Raw genomic sequence first — 20037 nt, 5'->3', positions numbered from 1 at the left:
ATTACATTGTTAAAACGTGGCTGAAAATTTCATGAATCTGCTTTAGAACTAGCTAGTCTCCCCAATGTACTTTGGGGACTGACAGTTTTGTTCCCATGTCTGCCTCTGCAGCTGAAGCACTGACAAAGTGGAATGAACGCCAGCTGCCTGCCTGGGTTAAGCCAGATGTGCTGTAGTGCAGAGGTTCACAGTTCTACCATGTATAAAACATCGCTGCCTCGCCTTGGTCTGCAGTGCACATGCTGTCTTCAAGCAGTCCAGGAGGACCGCGTCCTGCTCTCCAGCTCTTGGGAGCAAGAATTTAAAACAGTTGTCAGTTTTAATGGGCATTCAGGAGAACTATTAAAATGGAAAAGCGCCTTCATTTTGTGCATCAGAACACTGAAAATGGAATAAAATGACCTCAAGTTACTAACTTTTCTTCCCCTTGCTTTCTGGACTTGGCTTGTAAAATGAATATATGGCCACCCACCTACCTCAGTCTTGTTCTGAATCTTAATAGTCAAAGGAGAGCTGCGTGTTGAGATACTATCACAAAAAAGGGTCATAAAAGGTTCTAAGATGGTGGAAGAGGAACAGACCTCACCATACCCTGACAGAGCCACTTGAAATCCAGTCTGGTTCAAGAAGCAGAAAGGTCTGCATATCTCACCAACACAGGCATCTGCTATTAAAGAACATCTCTTTTTTTTCCCAGGATTAGTGAAAATTCTTATAAAAAGCCTTCCACGCCCCGCTAAAAGTTTTTGCATTTATTTATCTTTAACAGTGTTAGAGGATATTGTTTCATGAAAAAAAGGACATAGCGCGCACCGTGTCAGATTGTAGTAAATGTAATAGTGGATCTGCTTCAAAACATAACCAAGAGAATTCCTGAATGAGTAAATTAACTTGCTAGCTATTTATGTATGAAACTGGACAGAAATGCTGGAGGAGCAGTGCTTGCTCCTTTTGCACAAGAATACCATGACAGGCCTCAAAACAGTGAAAAACAAGATACACAAACTAGGATGATACCTGCAATAGCTTGCAAGTGAGTGCAGGAAATGTATCCTACAATTCTTTGGTCCTGAGGTGTACTTCCCACTTGCACCTGGAAGAGAAAGGAGAAATAAGAAGGTGATTAATAGAAAAGCTCATACAACTCCACTCCCAGCCCTGCTGTGCAGCCTTTGTACACGGCACTGGCCTTTTTCAACATTCTTTCCATCTAGATCCATTTTACACACACCCAAAACCACTACTGGTGGACACCCCAGGGCATACTGGGGTCTCCTTTGCTGCTAGCACACTGACTCCTTCCTGATCACCACTCCTTCATATTTTGATTTTGATCTGCAACACACACAAAGAGTTTTCCTTTCTCCTGCTCTTTGCAATCTCATTGGCTCCATCCCAGCTGTGTTGCCAGATGCTTTTGTTCATATGAAAGATTCAGGCCCACCGCTGAAGTGCCACGCACTACTAATATTATCGGCAGTCTAATTCTTGGTACCTGCGTCAGACCAGAACGCAGAAGGAAAAGATGCCAAGGGAGCCTGGGAAAAGGTTTTGGGGACTTTGGCTGTGTCTCAATGAAGCGTTCACATTCTTCAGCTCACAGCACCTACCCCCCATGTCAGTCAGCCAGATGAAAACACCACATGGGCCTCTGCTTTTTGCCACACAAGAGGCAGGGTTTTTCCAGGAGAGCTGAAATATAGGATAATTCCTCACCTGTATAATAGGCTACAATCTACAATATAGTTGCTGGTGGACACATAAGTGAATTAGAATCAAAATCTGGCTTAGGTTTTCAACTCTACTGATGGTTCTGGCAGTTCAGGACTTACACAGCCACAAATCAAAATTCCTCATGATTTGAGGACCAAGATTTGGAGGGAAGCCAGAAACTAGTTTGAGCATAAGGTTTTCCTGTTGACAATGAATGTGGCAACACTGCATGGACTACTAGAGAAAAGGCTCGCAGAGGAAAGTTGTATCTAGGACTTGGGAAACAAACCCACAGTTGAGTCTCCTTCACAAAGTGAGGCTCAGATTTCCTCTCACGCCTCTAAATAACAGGCAAGGCTCCATTTCATACAGACACAGTTTTGTCAGCTTGGTTGAGCTTCTTGTTTTTCAGCCATCCAAGAACCATCTAATTCATTTTCTGTCTGGAAAGTCAGCTTTGCAGTAAGTGAATTTAGATGTCATTTGTACTCAACAATCTATGTTAACTTCCAGGTTTTGTTCCAGCTAGAGTTTGTAATAAACAACTTGCATTATTCTGTCCCCAGTCTGTTCAGCTCTCTCTTAGACAGGTTTCCAAATGGATATTGATGGTGTTTTCATTGTTGTTCCCATACAGATAACCTGCTTCAAGGAGGGTGAAGGCAGAGGAAAAATACACAGTCACTGGTGGATCTGCTCCTAAAGCAGAGGATTCTTCTAACCTCGCAGAGCTGTAGCAGAGCCTCTTGAGATACCTGTCTGGTGGGTGGCTATTAGTGACTGCTGCAGAAGCTTCGCTACACATATCTTCTTTGTCCTCCCTCAGGCTGAATGTATCACAACATCACAGGTGAATGGTAAGGAGCATTCTCTCAAATTTTTGATGCAACGGATACCATTCTGACAGAAAAGTGGGAAAGCATTGCTTTATATCCTCTACTATCTTGGGCAGGCAGGTTATAAATTATATTTTCCAAACTTCATCACTCAAAATCAGATTTTCACTTTCGGATGGAATCATTTTCAGTGTCTTCATCCAAAAAGTATAGAAGATTTAAGTCTATAATTTATCTTGGGATGTTCAGCTTTTAGTCAGTTGAGAAGAAGAAGTCCATTCAAATTGGCGTTAGAATTTCCAGTGAAGCTTTAATGGAGTGCCTGACAAGGTTTTGTACCAATCAACCAATTTATGCACAGGCTCACACTCATTTCCATTAATCATAAATAAATCTGTATCGTACGGTGTCCCTGGGTGCACAGATCTGTACCGAAATGGGACTCAGGATCTTTTGCTCTCAGAGAATGACAAGAAATGGCCTACAAGAAAGACTGACAGCTGCTCTGTGCAGGGGGGGAGCACAGCAAATGCCCCCCCAGGGCCGCCACACAGGAGCACGGTGCGCTTGCTAGGAACAGTGGCTGCATCCCAGAGGGGAACAGGACAGGGGCTTTCATTAACACTTTGATAATTAAAACTAAACCAATGAAACCACCAAAGCAAGAGCTGCAGGCATTAACATAATTAGAATTTCCTTGGAAAGTGCCAGCATGGAAATACATGCAAAGAAGCTTCTCTTTCAGATTCCCTCCAACATTTTTGACTTTCAGTTTCTAGATTGTGTCGAGGGGATATTGATGCAAACTGCCAAGCAGAGTCCCCCTGAGTATAACCATAACGGAGGCAAATATTTGCCATAACTACTAGGAGAGAAAATAAATGACCTTGCAACCTCCTAGTCAATTCCCAGCTGCAGTAGAAGCACTGGTATATTAAATATGGCCCAAAATAAAATAGTAAGGAAAATCTGGTTATTCAGGCTAATTTAGTCTTTCACAGATGGACAAAAACTATGAGTTGTGCAGACAGGAAACCTACTGGATCTCTGGAATATTATAAGCCCTATAATTCTGCTGAAAAACATTCCTTTATGTGGCCAAATACTGTAGTTACTTTTAGACTGTTCCTTTTTCAAGGGTATATTATATTGTGGTGACTTGGCCTGAGCAGCTACGTGGCAGCCCTGCAGGAAGACAGCACGGAGCGTTCATTTCAGCCAGTAATGTGGATCTTGGCAGAAAGGTTTCACTTCCACCAAACCAAGTCGGCACTTCACAAATATAAGTTTTGCTGCTTAATACAGAAGAAACTTCTAAATTCACATTTACAAAGAAAATATATGTAAGTAAATAAACCAGAGTGGCTCCTCCTCTGAGCCTGACCTACGTTCACCATAACTGTTCTACATTAGGAGCTCTGTATTGATGATACATTCAGTTAATTGCTTTTCTAGACAGGACTACTTCAGATTCTGCTTTCTGAAATCATTGTATTAGTTGCGCCATGGACCACTCTGCTGTGTCTATGGAAATTTTTAGGACCGTAATATCTAAAGAAAAGTTTCAGTGTTTTGAAACAGAATAATTATTACAACAGGAAAAAGCTGTATGTGATTTCCTGTTGAACTCTGATGTCACCTGGGGGTAAAACAAAAACTTAGATGACATATTTGTGGTTTAATAAAACGTCCCAGTTATATAATTTTGGCTGAAACAAATTAATATTAATATTTTTCAATATTATGCTGAAATATACAAAATACATTCCAAGTTTGAGAACATTTGCAAAGGTTAATTAATCAAACTAGTCAAACATTTGGAAGCTAGGAATGGATCCTGGTCCTTGTGACACCACTGAACATTACAGTCTGGTAGCTGTTAGAGTGGGATAACATAAAAAGCTCATTACAGATTAGAAAGAGGCCTTTTTTTCTGTAAAGGAGAAGCCTGCTAAGGTTGTGTTTGGAATTCAAATGCCATTTTCTATTGCTGCACATAGACCTTTGTCACCTGCCTGTAAATTAAATAAATAAGTGCAAAACTGACATCTCTGAATTTTTATTTTCGGTCAGAGCACTGACTGTGTCAAGTACACAACAGCGCTTGACATCAAGTACTTTTAATAAACGATTCCGTCTCTCTGCCACAGCACATGCTGAGAGACCACGCTGATTCTGCGCTGGACTATGCAAAGTAGTGCGTATTCCTATGACTGCGTGTCAAGCCCTTGCCCTACATGGCCTAAAGGTTGTATGTCCTCCAGTTCGGCTGCTATCAGGTAATGAACAGTGCTCACAAAAGAAACCCAGCCTCCAGGCTACAGCAGAAATAGTCTTGTTGACAAGGAAAAAAAAATGTAATAAGTAGCAAGAGTTGAAATTTTAGAGCTAGAGTGAAAGAAATGACTTTGAATTCAATCACATTACTTACTTTTATGGGAATTTCAGGAGCCAACTGGAAAATCTTGCACATCTTATGTTTACCACATGCCAGTATAATGATACAATGATACAAAGCTGCAAACTTGACAAAGATCTTGTCTTCAACAGTTTTTGTTTACACACATCTGTCTCACAGTGTGAACAGTTCTATTACATGTGGATGTCAAGAAAAGCAGCAACAGATACTTAAAAAAACCTCAGAGAAACGCTACCTAAATACCAGGGGTATTTCAATACCAGCTCAAAACTAGCTTCAAAGAAGTAATTGCTGAGTTAATAAATCACCAGCTGCTTGGAAGGAACTGTTCTTTAATGCTTAAAAAACCCAAAAGGTTTGTTATGAGGGGAACTTAAGTTTTAGTGACATTTTCTCGAAGCTTCACATTGCCAGAAGGGAGCCATTCAAAAACATCCCAAATAAAGCAGTTTCCTAGATGTGAGCCCTCCACTACATACAAGTCCAAGCATATGCCACTGTCTCTTCCCCCACGGGAAGTGAATCCAGGGGTGCAAACCGGAAGAGAGCTAGGATTTTCGCATTCTCCTGGAGCTCCACAGAGTTTATTGCCCCCCAGCCCACACACAGCTGACAAACCCAAAGCTGGGAAGGGTAAATAATGTGAATGCAATGTTAAGAATACCTCAGGGAGATGGGATGCTACACAGACCAGCTCTAGCCTTAGCCACTGTACCTTTATCACACCCCATACTGTAAATGAGCAAACCCATTCATTTCCTCAGCTTAGGTGACTGTGAAGATGTCAGTTTTGCCTTTGCAATCCATGTAAACTGTAATGCCGATTCCTGCATTGTTCCTTTGAAGAGGGTACATCTCTGTACGTGTACAGCTCCACGGCAAACAAATTTATGATCATGACAAGAACCAAGCTAATGTTGTTCATATTATGAAGAAAACCCAGCAGGCTGAAAAGCACACCTGCAGAAAAGAAACTCTTTAAACAAAAGCAGGAACTCCGTGTTTGTGAAGCCCATCTCTAAGCAGGGCCCGTGAGTTACTGCTTCTCTCAGAAATAAAACACCTCGGTCAGAGAACAAGAGCAAGGCACAGAAAGAGACTTTACAGTAGATGGGATAGCACCTAACTCCCACAGAAACATTCATCGTGCCATATGTAGCCAATATTGTTTCACTTCAAGGGAAGCCCTGTGAAAAACACAGGAGCGTGCGATTCAACAGAATGTCTGCAGATGAAACCACTGTACATGCACAAGGAGCGCTATCTCCACACCCACTGCTACTGCAGAGTTCACTGGTCCAACGCTGCAAGACGTGCTGGTAACAGTGCCCTCTTTGTGCCTCCCTGTTTCACCTTCAGTGGGAATAACACTAGGTAATTATAACAAGAAAGCAATAGAGTGAGGAAAAGAAAGAAATGGAAAATATAGTTTTCTCTTTCTTTCCAGTATGACTTTTCCATAATCTCCCAGATTGTATCAACCCATCCTGGATATTTCATTCCATTTCAACAATTTCCAAGACAAACGGGAGAGTTGGCACCAAGAAATGAACTGGAATAGTCAGTCATGTGTGCCCAGGCCCTCAGTCCTGTTACTGTTGGGAGAAGATGCCAAGGAAAACTTGCAAATACTTACCTTCACAGCTGAAATATTCCTGTCCCACAGGGAAAACTTAGATTAGTGGCTACTTCCAAGAAAGATGTATTTTATTCCTGCACTTGGCTTTCTTTGTAGTAGGTTTTTGGTTAGCTTAGATATATTGTAAAAAGATCTATCTTAGTTTTAGAACTTTGACAGCTCTGCCTTTTCCCTTCAAGGACATTTAGCAGCTTCTAAAGAAGATGCATTAGTTAAATTACTGATTTATTATTATAAATATATTATTTAAGCATAATAAATAAATTAAAGAAGTTTAAAATGCTCTAGACAGCAGCTCAAAGTTCTGTTTGCTGCTCTGCAATTCTTTCTAGCCACATTTGCCCTTGATTATTCAGAATTCTATTTTTCCCCACCTACCAGCTGACAACAATGACTGCTCCATGAAATAGAAGAATCAGTTATTTGGCAAAGCTTCACTAAGCTTATACGTGAGGGCAAGTGGCTGTAAATTGGTACCATGAATGAAGAGCTCTTCTGAAGAGGATAAAGCCCACAACTCTCATTCTCTCGAACCTGTATTTCATCCTGCAAAACAGTTTTAATTTGTCCCCATTAATGAAGGAGAAAAAGACTGTGATTAATAATAATAATTACAGCAAAGTGAAGGAAAATGGCACAGTGCTGCGATGGGGTCTTTTTAAAAAAAAAAAGTCTCAGGCAGATCATTGGACTCGGTCCAACTCCTGCATTAACATTTTACAGCAGAAATTGAACATGGGGAAAATGTTTAGGTTACCTTCCTGGCTGAAATGGCAAAGCTTCAGTTATCCAAACAAATTCATGAACAGCACTAGACCTTTCTTTTATACATCATGGGATAACTGTAGGTACTGGACGACTGATCAGGGACAAGAAAACCCAACCACTGAAATCTCTAGCTGGTCTTTTCCTGGGGTCAGAAAACAGCCACCTCCCTTTTCTGTGTAATCCTTAGGTAAAACAGCTTCCCCTCGATGGGCTGTGCCGCTGAGTGGCAAAAGCCACCCCATCAGCCTCAGCCGTGACAAACACAAATTGTCACAGACAGCAATGACAGCTTGAATTATGTAAGCAAAATGTATCTGCATCAGTACAATCAAAGAGGAGAATCACAGAGGTTCATTCAATAAAACCCTTGTTTTATTGCACAAGTCAGGCACCTCGAGAGTAGCAAATAGTAAAAGCTGTCCTTCAAAGCAGTTTTGCAATCAGAGTTCCTGCTCCTTCCACCATCTGTTACCACCAGACCTGCTCTTTTGAAAACAAGTTTAGCTTTGCACATAAAGCAAAGGTTGCTAGGTTTCCTTTAAAAGCGATAAATAATATGTTCTCTGCACAATTACTGTACTTCCTGAGAACAGCATTAATTTTCAGAGAATTTGAAAAGTAAATCTGTTAATGAGCTTAGGAATTAATACTAATTTAACACAAGTTCTTTCAGAAATTTAGCCAAAACCACAAGACATTTTTTCCTTTTGATTTTGTTGGAATAGTATGAGCTGTTCAAACTACCCACATCAGACTGCGGGTTTGCTTTTTCTCTATGTTCACATACTGTGTTTTAAGCAAGTTTTTGCTAACATTCTCTCTCTTGGCAGATGCCAAACACCAGAATAATTCCCTGCTAAGACCTGTAGGAAGATCAGCCTCCATATCTCCTAGGCTCAGTGGGAGGAAGCCCCTTCCTAAACCTCTCCTCAGCTAGCAACCACTTTGAGAATGATACCGCTGTCATTCACCTCCCTACCCCAAGTACGTGTTTACAGGTCTTTTTTGGCTTAGATTTACCTGACAGTGATAGCTATTATGATTTAAGGATGAGAGACAGAGAGAATTTGTCAGCAGAAGTGACAGTTTTTATTAAACTGATATCTCTGGAAAAATATGGACAAGCTCTCCAATTCAGGAACTCATCAGGCCAAGTTAAGGATGTCTTCCAGGTTTATTACACCACTGTCCAAAACTGACAGAGCATCCCTGAAAGGCATTGTCACTATGGCTACACGGTAATCCCACTGTCTCAAGGTGGATGTTGACATTTCAAAACCTCCTGGTAAATCACAAACAGGTGATGTGGTACACAGTTTCTGCTTAGCACTCATTGATCCTTTTTAAACTTGATTTGACTGCAAAATGATCAACCAGTTTCTGAAAGGGACATGTATTTTAAAATTCGTGTTAAATTAATCAAACCCACTGTGAATTACAATTACATACGTGTCAAACCAACCAGTCCAGAGTAATCAAGAACACTGCAATCTGCATCACGTTAGACAGATACATACAAGCTAGCTTTTCAGTTAGAATCACCAGCACAGGAGACAGCATCTGTGTCAGTCCCATTTCCCTCTTCTTGCTGTAGCACAGCAGCAGTAAGAGACAATTAGAGTCATAAAACCTACAAAGCAGACTCAAGGGTTCTTTTCTTAGGCATTTTAAATGAACATGCAATGCAGTGCTAGAACAGAGAGTCACGGCAGAGTCTCCCAAGGGCCCAGACTGCCAACGTATGAAAATGGATTGGCTGATTTATGTATTTGCTAACTTCTCCTCCAAGTCTTTAGCAGCATCCAGGAACACTGGTTTAATACTTCAGACATGAGACTGTCACTTAGATGCAAGTGACATTTCCCCCCTTCTTATACGGCGTTTTCTCTGTGGCTGCGTCCCTCTTACATCCCAATGAGACCCTTGGATTGAAGACAGAAATACTGCTGGAGTCTGAAGAGATCAAAGTGCTGAATATAAATTAGTCCTCTGGTTATGCAGAAAATGGACATTACACAATAGCCACTCACCACTCTGTCATCCTTGTGCCTTCGTCCTGACCTGGAAAGAATCATGCTATACTGATGGAAAAAAACAGGCTGTGATCTGCCAGGAAAATGCCAGCAGCAGCACCTTTTGAGGCAGACGTCTTTAGGAAGAGACGAGACCAAGGCTAGCAGAATTCCTTTGCATAGGTCTCCAGATAGCTGTTACAGAGCGTGAAGTCAGTAGCACAAAAGTGTGTTAAATGCCTCTGTAATTCACTTCCAACCTCTTTCCCTGGTTGTGACACCCCAGGTGTTAAACCACAATCAAATCACTTCACCTTCCTGTGCTTTAGTTTCTCCTATTAAGCAGATATTGACCTTTCTTTATTATGCACTCTGAGTCATAGGAATGGAAAGCGGTACCTAAGAGCTGATTGTTATTACAGGTACTAACAATAACCCTTAAGCTGTGTAAGTCTCTCAGGTAAAATAATTCTATATGACTAAGCAAACCTCTCAAATCCTTCCAAATCTCCACCTGAGCTTTACAATACAGATGGTGAGGGCAGGGCAGGGCAGGGCAGGGACAAGTGGGGCAATGGAAAATCATTCCCTCTTTACTGGAAACAGAACCTATTCTGAAAGGAGAAAATTGGTGAAACACTTGTACTTTGGTTGCGGGGACCAGTTTTGCAACACAGTTCCCCCGCAATAGTTTTGCATTTTTGTTCAAAATAACTCAACTTTCATTGTTTAGTTCCAAGACTTTTAATTTATCTCCTTAATATTTGCACGTATTTGTATATTCAAAACAAAACTTAACTGATGTCTTTCCGGCTTCAGAAGTGGGAATGCCATGCTTTCCACAGGAGTCAGGAACTTCAAACCACAGAGTATGCATAGGACAGAAACTTAACTCCAAGCCACAACTGAGTGGAAAGCTCAGGAGAGCTTAGGAGACTCCTGGTCTGCAAGGCTTTCTCACTATCTTTGACATCACACTGAGATAAACTCTAATGTAGGTCTGGATTGCATTATATACGCACAACATATGGTATGAGACAGTTAGAGTAGCACCTCTAAGCAGTGACATAAGCTGTCCATTCTGAAGTGCAGGGTGCTGGCCAGAACACCGCCTTCCAGCTACAGTCACTACACGCTTTGCCAGCTTCCTGCTCTCCCAGTGTGGGACCTCAAGACTTCTGAAGTTAATGAAGTGATTCTTGCTGACATCAAAAACAGACCAGGCTTTTACTTATTGTACCTTTTGTCATCAGAGTCCACACACACTCAGTTGCTGATTAAGGACTACATCAAAAAAAGCAACCTTCAAACCTACTTTTTTTTCAAAGCTTATATTAAATTATCCTTCCTACTGTTCGGTTTTTTTTTTTTGACCAAAGAAATAAATTACCAATGATCACTTAATGTACAATGCAAACTGAAGTAATTTCGTATCAGGTTAGACTTAATACAGAATGAAAGATATTTTAGGCATAAAGTAGTACAGTATGTCAGAATGACACGGACATGAAGAAAAAGCGGTCTTTTAGCTGGGCCAGAATTCTGTCCATTTTAAAAGAATGCAGTCGTCTTTGACTTCATAATAATTGGTCCCTATTCCCTGCTCAACTGTAACGTTATTTAACAACTTGAATCCATAATTAAGTTCACAATCCCAGTGGAATTTTGTAAAGAGGCTTAATTTCCTGTGAGAGAAATGGAGATGTTGTGGCCTGCCTGGCAGGGGAGTAAATCAATGACTCAGCAATGGCTAGCTGAAAGCAGATTGGCTTTAATTTGTTAATCCCTAATCTATGCATATGTTGAAGTGAAATCTTTGTGACCTCAGTGATATTTACATTGCACAACATATATGTTCAGTTTTTTACATGCAGGACTTTACAATGGAAAAAAACCCATGCACCCTTTAGCTGTTTTTAAACACATAAAAATACAGCTTAGAGCCTGTATTCAGAAATGGATGGGCTTTGGTTTATGTCACACGTATGTGAAATACTGGATTATCAGCCTGGAAGTTCTAGTATCTGCTTTTTTTTATGCAAGCCAGAATACCAGAAGTCTTTGCTTTGTTTACAAATTACAAACAGTGGGTACATAATCCCCCACTGATCTCTATCAACAATCCATATTCTTAATGGCCATTAATGGCTTTTGTTGTGGACTCGTGAGCATATGCTCTAGAAAGTACACATAATTTGAGCACCTGATGTATTTTGCTAGTATTTGGCTCTTGATTAATCACAAATTAGAAGAGTGTCCTTTCCAGTTTATGAAGAGGACAGCCACATTCTCCCAAGAATGAAGCATTAACAGTCTTGGAGAAGCAACTAACTGCATGCAGATGGGTATTTCTGCTTTTCGTGATTTACAGAAGTATAACCCCAGGCTTCCTGGGCTCCCTATCATGAGTAATTTCAGTAAACTGTGCCAATAAAGTGAAAAAAAAAACCTGTGCTCCTTTGTGTCCCAGGCTTTTCTGTTTGTTTATTTACCCTTCTTCTTATCTCTCCTTGGCAATTATTTTGCCACCAAGACAGAGGGATAGTAATGCAGTTCATTCAATTCTTTCTGGTTTATTCTGCTGGTATTTAGCCTTATGATTGTCTTTGATTCCCACATAAACACACAACACACAGAGGCTGGTTTCAAAAAGCCATGCCCATCGCACCATCCTTTTGCTATGAAGCTTAGAACCTGCATCTTATTAAAGAGATTTCTGTAAAAATAAAACTAAAACTACCTCAAATTTTGACATTCGAAATCATATTAAAGTTCCTCCTCCAAAAGTCTCTCATTATTTTATGCACATCCATCACTTCAACACAGTATCTACCTAGGTTACAAAATCTCTATATAGGTTATATCAGGTAATCTAGAGATGAATAGTGCCTCTTTGAACACTAACAGAAATGAATGAGAGAAAATAACATAAGTTTATAACTTGCAACATATACAGAGTCAATATTTATGGCTTCAGAAAGGCTCTTACCTTGAGAAACAAGGCTCCCTTGGAGGCCAAGGAGTCCATTCCTCTTCCATTGGGGTAACAGTGATAGGCAGCATCCATAACAGGATAGCGGCTGGCAAAAAGTAGACCACTGTTCACAAACTTAAAGCTACAGCAGCCATGACAACTGTAGACCCCAACATCATACAGAATGTATTCAAAATAGTGATGAAGCTGCTCTTTCAATTTCTCCGCGGCTCTTTTGTCAAACACTTCCTGCAAACACAGAAAGTCCAAGTTGGCAGGGAAGAAAGCAGAGATCTCATGATCAAAGGTCTCATCTGTATGTTTCTTTTTCTGCACTGAAGTCTTCTTCATGATTGAAGCTTTGTAGAGCAGCTTGTTGTTGACAGTGCTTTGGTCCACCGTACCATCTCCAACACGAACTTTAACTAAGGACTCTCGTGAGGCAGAGTAGCTGTCTAAACTCCCAGAATCTCCCTCCTTCTGTTTGTGGTTCGGTGTTTTTGAGATCTCTGTGTCACCCTCCGGAGAGGGCTCTGCTGGGCCACTGGCATGAGCCTGGCCATTGACAGTATCTGCATCTGCATCTGACATGTGGCCACTATCCTCTCCATTTATGCGCACAATGCAAGTGTTTTCTTCTCCCTCATTTGGCTCTCCAGCTCCACCTTTATCTTCTCTGCTATCCTCACTGTTGTTTGAGCCACAATTGTCTCCTTTGTACTCCATTGATGTTGTCCTTTTGATGCCAGAGTTAACAGCACGGCCAGTACTATCTCCACCCTGTGGGGAGACCAAGCTGCTAAAACTTGCTGCGCTGATGGACGTGTTGGTAGGAGAATCTATATATATTTTGATCTGTGGTCTGCTTGCGCCATTTCGGATCCTGCGGCCAATCTCTTTAGCTCTAGCCTGTGTATTGAAAACATTATTAAATCTTGCCAGAGAATCTGGCAGCAGGCAAACATTGGCACTGCCAAAGCAGAAGCTTTTCCCGCTCCCTGCAGCCTTCCATTCAGTGAGCAGTGAGGCTCCGTTGGCATGGTTCTTGTCTTCTAGTCTGGAGTAGATATATGGCCTTCTGGCTGACTGGAGAGGGGACCATAGTAAGAAGCCAATCAGGGCAAAAGGAAGAGAGGCTGCCAACAGCGCCAAGTAGATGGGAGTGGTAATAATGATGCAGAGTGCGTGAAAATAGCATGGATCATCTGCTCTTTGACGTTTTTCATAGGTGGTTGGAACAAAAGAGGCCACAAGCCTATCTGCTAACCAGTAACATGGGAAAATCAAGCCCCAAGAAAAAGAATGCAGAACTGACAGAAAGCTGTTGGGAAATGGGGAAGTGTATAAAACCATTGCAACTCAATTATGACAACACTTCAGGGCCTACTACATGATGTCACTGTGTCAAGCATCCATAAGAACACTGCGAAAGGGCTGGGGAAAAAAAGATCCAGTCAGAAGTCTGGTTTTTTTCCAGTGAGAGTCAACAACAAAACTTTAAGAGCACCATTTCACTGTGTTGGAGTAAAAATGAAACAAGGCCACTGTTTTTGTCTGGCTTTTTGGCATCTGTATTTGTCAAAGGATGTCATTGTTCACTGGAGGCTGCCATAAAGAAACACTCTGGAGACAAAGAGGAAATCTGTAAAAACAAAAAAGACAAAACATATGTAACAGTTATTTAAAGTTTAAAGCAGATTTTCTCACACCAATTTTGCTGGACTATCTAAATGATTTCCCTTTTCTTTTGTTTAATTTAGCATTTTGTGATAGTGCATTGAAGACCATGGATCCAGAGCAACTCCTACAAGAAGAGACAGGTATTTCTGAAGCTGAAACCAGTACATTGACCATTTAATGCACATGAGTAACACTATCATGAAACACACTTCTATGACGACTTTTAGGCCTTGCATTAAGGAATAAATTTTGAGGTTTCTTTTCGTTAATAATACATTCACACTAATATTTGTATTTATTTATATTAGCTGTTTCCAGAACCTTGCAAATGGAGTTTAGCAGTAATCTTTAGCCTGCTCTAACAGCCTATTACCCCTAATATTTTATCACTGAAGTTTAGCTAGTTTCAATTGCTGAAATCCTTAAAGAAAAATAAAAAGTGATGTGATGGAGGGACAACAGCAACATCTTTGGATTTAAGAGCAAAAAACACAGAAGATACAAATACAGTTCTACAAAGTAACACCCCTTTAGAACCAGAAAAAAAATGTAATTCTCAATTTTCTCTCACTTTCTAGATTTCTGTTTCCTCAGATTTACTAACTGATTTATAACTGATTTATGGTCCTATTGTCAGCATATTTTTAATTGTATTGTGTTTAATTGGCACACAAGCAATACCAGACTCCAACACAGAGTACAGCGCACACGCCAGAAGCATTAAAACACATGGCTTAAGCAGCTCTCTTTAACCATACTAGCTTTTGTTTATTAGCTGTAAGAGAATTCCTCCCTCACTCTGGATTCCTGATCAGCAGGACTAAGAGGAGCCGTGGCATGTCAGATGTGCCGCCTCACATTTTCAGAAAGCACCACAGCAAAGAAGAATTTTAATAAAGGATGGATGAAGATGAGCGTTTTTGCAGATATTTCCTCCCAGGCAGCGCTGGGGCAAGCAATGAAGCGTTAGTCTGAAAAATCTGTGAGCAGACGGCAGGGGGTCATAACAAAAATGAACTGGAGATAGGAACCATGTCCTGAAACAGAATGAGAAAAATTGGGTTGGGTAGGAACAAGACTATAAAGAACTTTAAAAGTGAAACCAAGTCATTGGTACTCACATTCTACAGGGAAGGAAGAGTCAGCAAGCACACGCATTAGGAAGGATGACAGTGTCACAACAGAAAACAGCTCTTAAAAACGGTGTCCTGGGTGCGCTCTGTCTTAGAGCTCTTATGTAGAATCTCTGAGACAGTAGAAGACACTTAATAAACATGCATGTGCTGATACAAGGAAAAGATTGCCAATCCTGCCTGAAAATAAACCAGAATTGGGTAGGGGTGGAGGACAGAAGAAAAAGGAGCTGCAGCGAGACACACCTCGCCTTCCAGGTGCAGGAATAACACCCCTGCAACTGCTCACAGCCAAGTGCACAGTTTGCCAGCAGCTGGCAAGTTTAATGGGATATACGGTCCTGTGTGGTTTTGCCACAGTGATAACTGTTTACACAGAAATTGGAAAGGTTTGATTCAGGGAGATTAATTTTTTTTCTTTTTAATTATTAGCTTAGCATAAGTTTCAGAGTCTTATGCAACATATTCGAGTTTAAATAAATGAGTGACTAGTGAAGTGCCAAATCACAAATGCTTGGCATTTTCTCATTGCCAAAGGCATTTTGGGATGTTGATAATAGGGGGAAGCCTAGCAGATTTGTTTTCCCAAATGATTTTTAGGACTTTTTAGTAAGAATGCTCAAAAGATACTCTGGCACCTGCATATGAGATAGAAAAAAATAACTGGAAACCTGCCCAATTATGTAATTACCATTGGACAAGAAAAAGCTGTAAAGAAGTTATTCTGTTCTACTGGATGCTTACAATACTTTATAAAAGCTCTATTTACATAATGACTCGGCAGATCAAAAAGGTTCTTGTTTACAACAGTGCCAAGGGTAAAGGGAACACTATTGTTTGGGGTATGTGAAGAGAGGACGAACTGCAAACCTTATATTCCAACTTTCAGGCTAATGGCCTTTCTCGTAAAAGTTGCAGTTGTGTTGGAGATCATAAGGTCAATTTGACTTTTAATATTGTGAAATAACACACCAGAAAAAAATCTAGAACCACAGTGGATCCGTAATGATTGCTTTAATTAGGTCTTCTCTATACAAGTGTTTTCTTAAGTATATGATGACAGAGCATTACAGCTTCTAGGGAAACATGACATCAAGTAACAGTTTTGTAAACAGTCAATGCCTGCTGGGTGATGTGATGAAGTAAAAAAATCAATCCAACATAACTCCTGCCAGTTCTGTTATGGACTGCAGCATCAATAAGCTACAAGATAAACATCTGACCAGCAAGCCATAAAATGCTGGACTAAAATGACTTCACAGAAACAATTATCCAGATCATGGGGACATACCAAACCTAAGGAATTCATGGTTAGTGTAGATACAACATGCTGTCCTGTGCATTAGTAATAAAGGAAGAAAAATGAACTTGATCAGAAATTCTGTCACGGGGTAAGCTTACACAGCACGTGTCATAAAGCAAATTGGTTCAGATTGAGGTCTGTTTTAACAACATTTAGCAAGAACGCAATTCTTTGTAAACACTAAGGACTGAATGATGGTTCAAGGCCACATGGGTGACTCCTACGCTTCCTCTGCCTTAAACAAGGATTGCACCTTTGGAAATCTGAGATTTGACCAGGTGCCTGCTGTACTCCTCATTGCTAGCCAGCCAGAGTGGGGAGGCAATAGGGATCCGAGTACAGGGACCCATTCCATCTATTTTATTCTGTGAATTCTAATATAGTTCTCACAATTAACGATACAGAAATACAAAAAAAAAAAAAAAACCAGTATCATGGAAAGTTTTGAAATATGATAGCCAGAGAAAAGGGAGAAGGGAATAATGAACTGGGTGTCAGCATATTGCAGACAGAAGACATTGACACATCAAGGCCCTAATTAAAAACGCTATTCTTCCAAGTAAAGCTCTAATTTATTAATCTTATAGCTGTAAGAAATCACACAATTTACCAAAGTTCTGTTACAGACTCATCGGCACACAGATCAACAGGAACTACGTTTCCTGCTCTCATCTCTTAGCTAAAAAATATATATCTACACTAATGCCTCAAAGCCACCCAAAAGGAGAGAAACAAGAGTCATGAGAGACTCCTTGTATATTGGCAAGATCTTAAAAGGTGAGGGAAGGCATGACATGAGTGAACTGCAACTTGGAAAACATGACGTCAGTAGCATCTCTCCTAACGCACTGGTTTAGATGGAGCCTAAAGCTAAAGTGCCTAATTCCTTGTGATGAAGGGTATTACTTGGTAATTCAATGCTTTATTCATAGGGGTTTGAGAGATTAAAAGAGAATTTAAGATATTGCAAGGAAAAGATATTTTTGTACGCTACAAAGACGTAAACTGTAGTCTTGTTTAGTTGTTTTTATCATTTCTTAAGTGTTTGAAGGCTAGAAAAAAAATTAATTTTTTTTTTTTTATGGTGCCAGTATGGACCATCTCAGCTTCAGTGATTACAAGACATCAAGTGGAAAGGTTTCAAAGATTTTTATGATTATAATTATGCCCAGAAGTATGCTAGAGACATCATAGATCAAAAGAGATTTTCTTAGCTCCAACATAGCTTGCAAACTAAATAAAGGACAATACAAGTCAATAAATAATAGAGAAACAGAAGAAAAACAACAAATACTGCAATAAGGCTATACTGAGTCTAAAAATGGTCAGAAAAGTTCTAATATCCTTTTTCTTAAAAAAATTAAAATACACTTTCAAATGTAGACAACTCAAAACTTCTTCAAATTTGCTATTAACATCTCTGCTGTATTTCTGAAATACATGTAAATTACTGCAAGAAAAGATATTTTAAACCAGAAAAAAAGTATTGAAGTGACCAATTGTGAAAGTTACTCTATGGGTAACTTCACATAACAATTCACATCAATTCATTTAAACTAGTTTTACTTGAATCCTGACAACTGCTTGGTCTTCAGTCATAGTCGTATCTGAAATTGGACTCTAGAAAAGCAGTTTATTTAGACTGTGTTGGCTTGTTAGCTTTATTTCACTGTTATCACTGTGATTTGAGGCAGAGAAATACAGTTCACAACAACGCTACCACTACACTAGGCAAAACAGCAAAAATTAGTGTTTGAAACTGAGAAGAGATGATCTAAAGATCTGAGAGAACCGAGAGAATTCCCACTCCAGCTCTTGTCCTTGCTTATTAGACAAACCACAACTTAATCTCTGCTTTCTTCCATGGTCTCATCTGGTTTTGCCCTGACACACACTTCGCAAGTTCTCCTTTCTTCATAGAGTCTCTTTCCCCTGATTATTCTTACACATGTTTTTAATTAGAGTCTAGTTGAACACCTAACTACTCTTCCAGAAAAAAACCAAACCTTGAACTGCTTTCCACACTATATTATGTGACTGTAATTACAGAGACACAGCCATCTCAAGGTGTTGGTGGATCTAATGGAGATGCTTTCTTGTTCCCTTGTCATCACTTCACAGCCTGATGTTTTAACTGAAAACCTGCCATCCTGGAGAGGACTCATTCCATGAAGCTGTTTAAGATGTAAGGTAAGGGAATTTAAGCAGTTATTATTGGCTGATCTCAACTTCCACTTCGGTCAATGACAATTTATACCTTATGAAAATCTTACTGAAAAACGTGGATCCCCCATGATATTAGAAGTTGAATCAGGTATGTTGTGGTACTGATGAATGAAGCAGTACTTGCTCAAACTAGGGATTTGTCAGAAGGAGAAGGGAAGGAAGAAGGTGGCTTTGCAGGCTTGCCATGGCCACGTGCATTAACCAGTTTCTCCCTAAATTTTCTTACTTCTTTGTAAAGAAGGTAATCAAATATTGCCAAGCCATGCTGCAGCATCTCTCTTTAACCTCCAAGGCTGTCATCGGGCAAGAAGCCCTTATAAACAAGATGTTTAGCTTAACTGACATAACCTATAAAAAATAAAGTACTGCATGTGAATTTACAAGTCCCATTGAATACTGGTGATGTCAGCAGTTAAGTACGTGTCTGCAGAACCCCACTCCTGCCCCATTCACAGAGCCTGCTCAAGCCTCTGGCGTATTTAGTAAGGAGCACAGTCATAATGATGCAATCTCTATTCAATATAAAGAGGTATCAAGCACTTGGGCTAAATTTTCAAAAGGAGACTTTGGAACCTCAATGATACCTCAACTCAATTTCTCTAAAAGCTGTACATTGAGGCAGATGTGGCTCCATTAAGCACAGGTAGCTTAGGGGACCTGAGCCAGGGCTATGAAGTCCACTGACTCTCGGAGCAAACCAACCTTTCTGTCGCCCTACTGGAGTTATCTGGGCAGGGGCAGAAGCAGCCCTTGTCACTGCTATGACAGCCTGCCCACAAGGAATGGGAGGTAGTAAGCCTGCTTATTTTACAAAAGATTGGCTGTAGCTGATCTCCTGCTCAGTCATCTTAGCAAAGGAACTGAGCTTCATGCTGGCGTGGTACCCAATATACCCTCTCACCCCAAATGGGAATTTTGCCATCACAGAATTGAAAATTTGCTTATGATCAGACTGCAAAACTTGCTCTGTGCTTCATGGTTAAGTGTGGCATGGTAACAGATTCTCTTTTCCAAAAGCAAACCATCTCAGTTTGGTAGTCCCAGATCACACTCCTAGACCAAAAACCACACCCCCACACCGTCTGCTACCTAAATCAAATTGGATTAAGTTTTAAACTTAATATTAAAATATAAATTCAGTTATGTTAATGCACGGAAACACAAATTAAAAATATACCTGAACATACACATCCAACTGGAAAACATGAAAAACATGACAGTTTTGTCCCTTTTTTTCTCTCAAAGGAACTGGAAAACTGAAGCCGAATTCATTATTGCAGAAAGCAACCAGCTTTTATATTCCTGCAAGTGACCTCGATTCCACCCTGACACAA

The 20037-nt window shown here is 40.3% G+C and overlaps 1 protein-coding gene across 1 annotated transcript in view; it reads right to left on the bottom strand.

The window, feature by feature from the left end:
* Positions 1-20037, bottom strand: part of SMPD3 (sphingomyelin phosphodiesterase 3) — a 104977-nt gene that overhangs the window by 20610 nt on the left and 64330 nt on the right. The window contains exons 2-3 of the mRNA XM_054079069.1: positions 12377-14003; positions 1018-1093 (exon numbers count right to left, since the gene is read on the bottom strand). Of these exons, the coding sequence (XP_053935044.1) occupies positions 1018-1093; positions 12377-13714 (1414 nt within the window). The 5' untranslated portion in view covers positions 13715-14003. The remainder of the gene's footprint in view (positions 1-1017; positions 1094-12376; positions 14004-20037) is intronic.

This window comes from Cuculus canorus, chromosome 13, assembly GCF_017976375.1.
Source record: "Cuculus canorus isolate bCucCan1 chromosome 13, bCucCan1.pri, whole genome shotgun sequence".
Taxonomy (NCBI): domain Eukaryota; kingdom Metazoa; phylum Chordata; class Aves; order Cuculiformes; family Cuculidae; genus Cuculus; species Cuculus canorus.
This window is presented reverse-complemented; position numbering and strand designations above follow the sequence as displayed.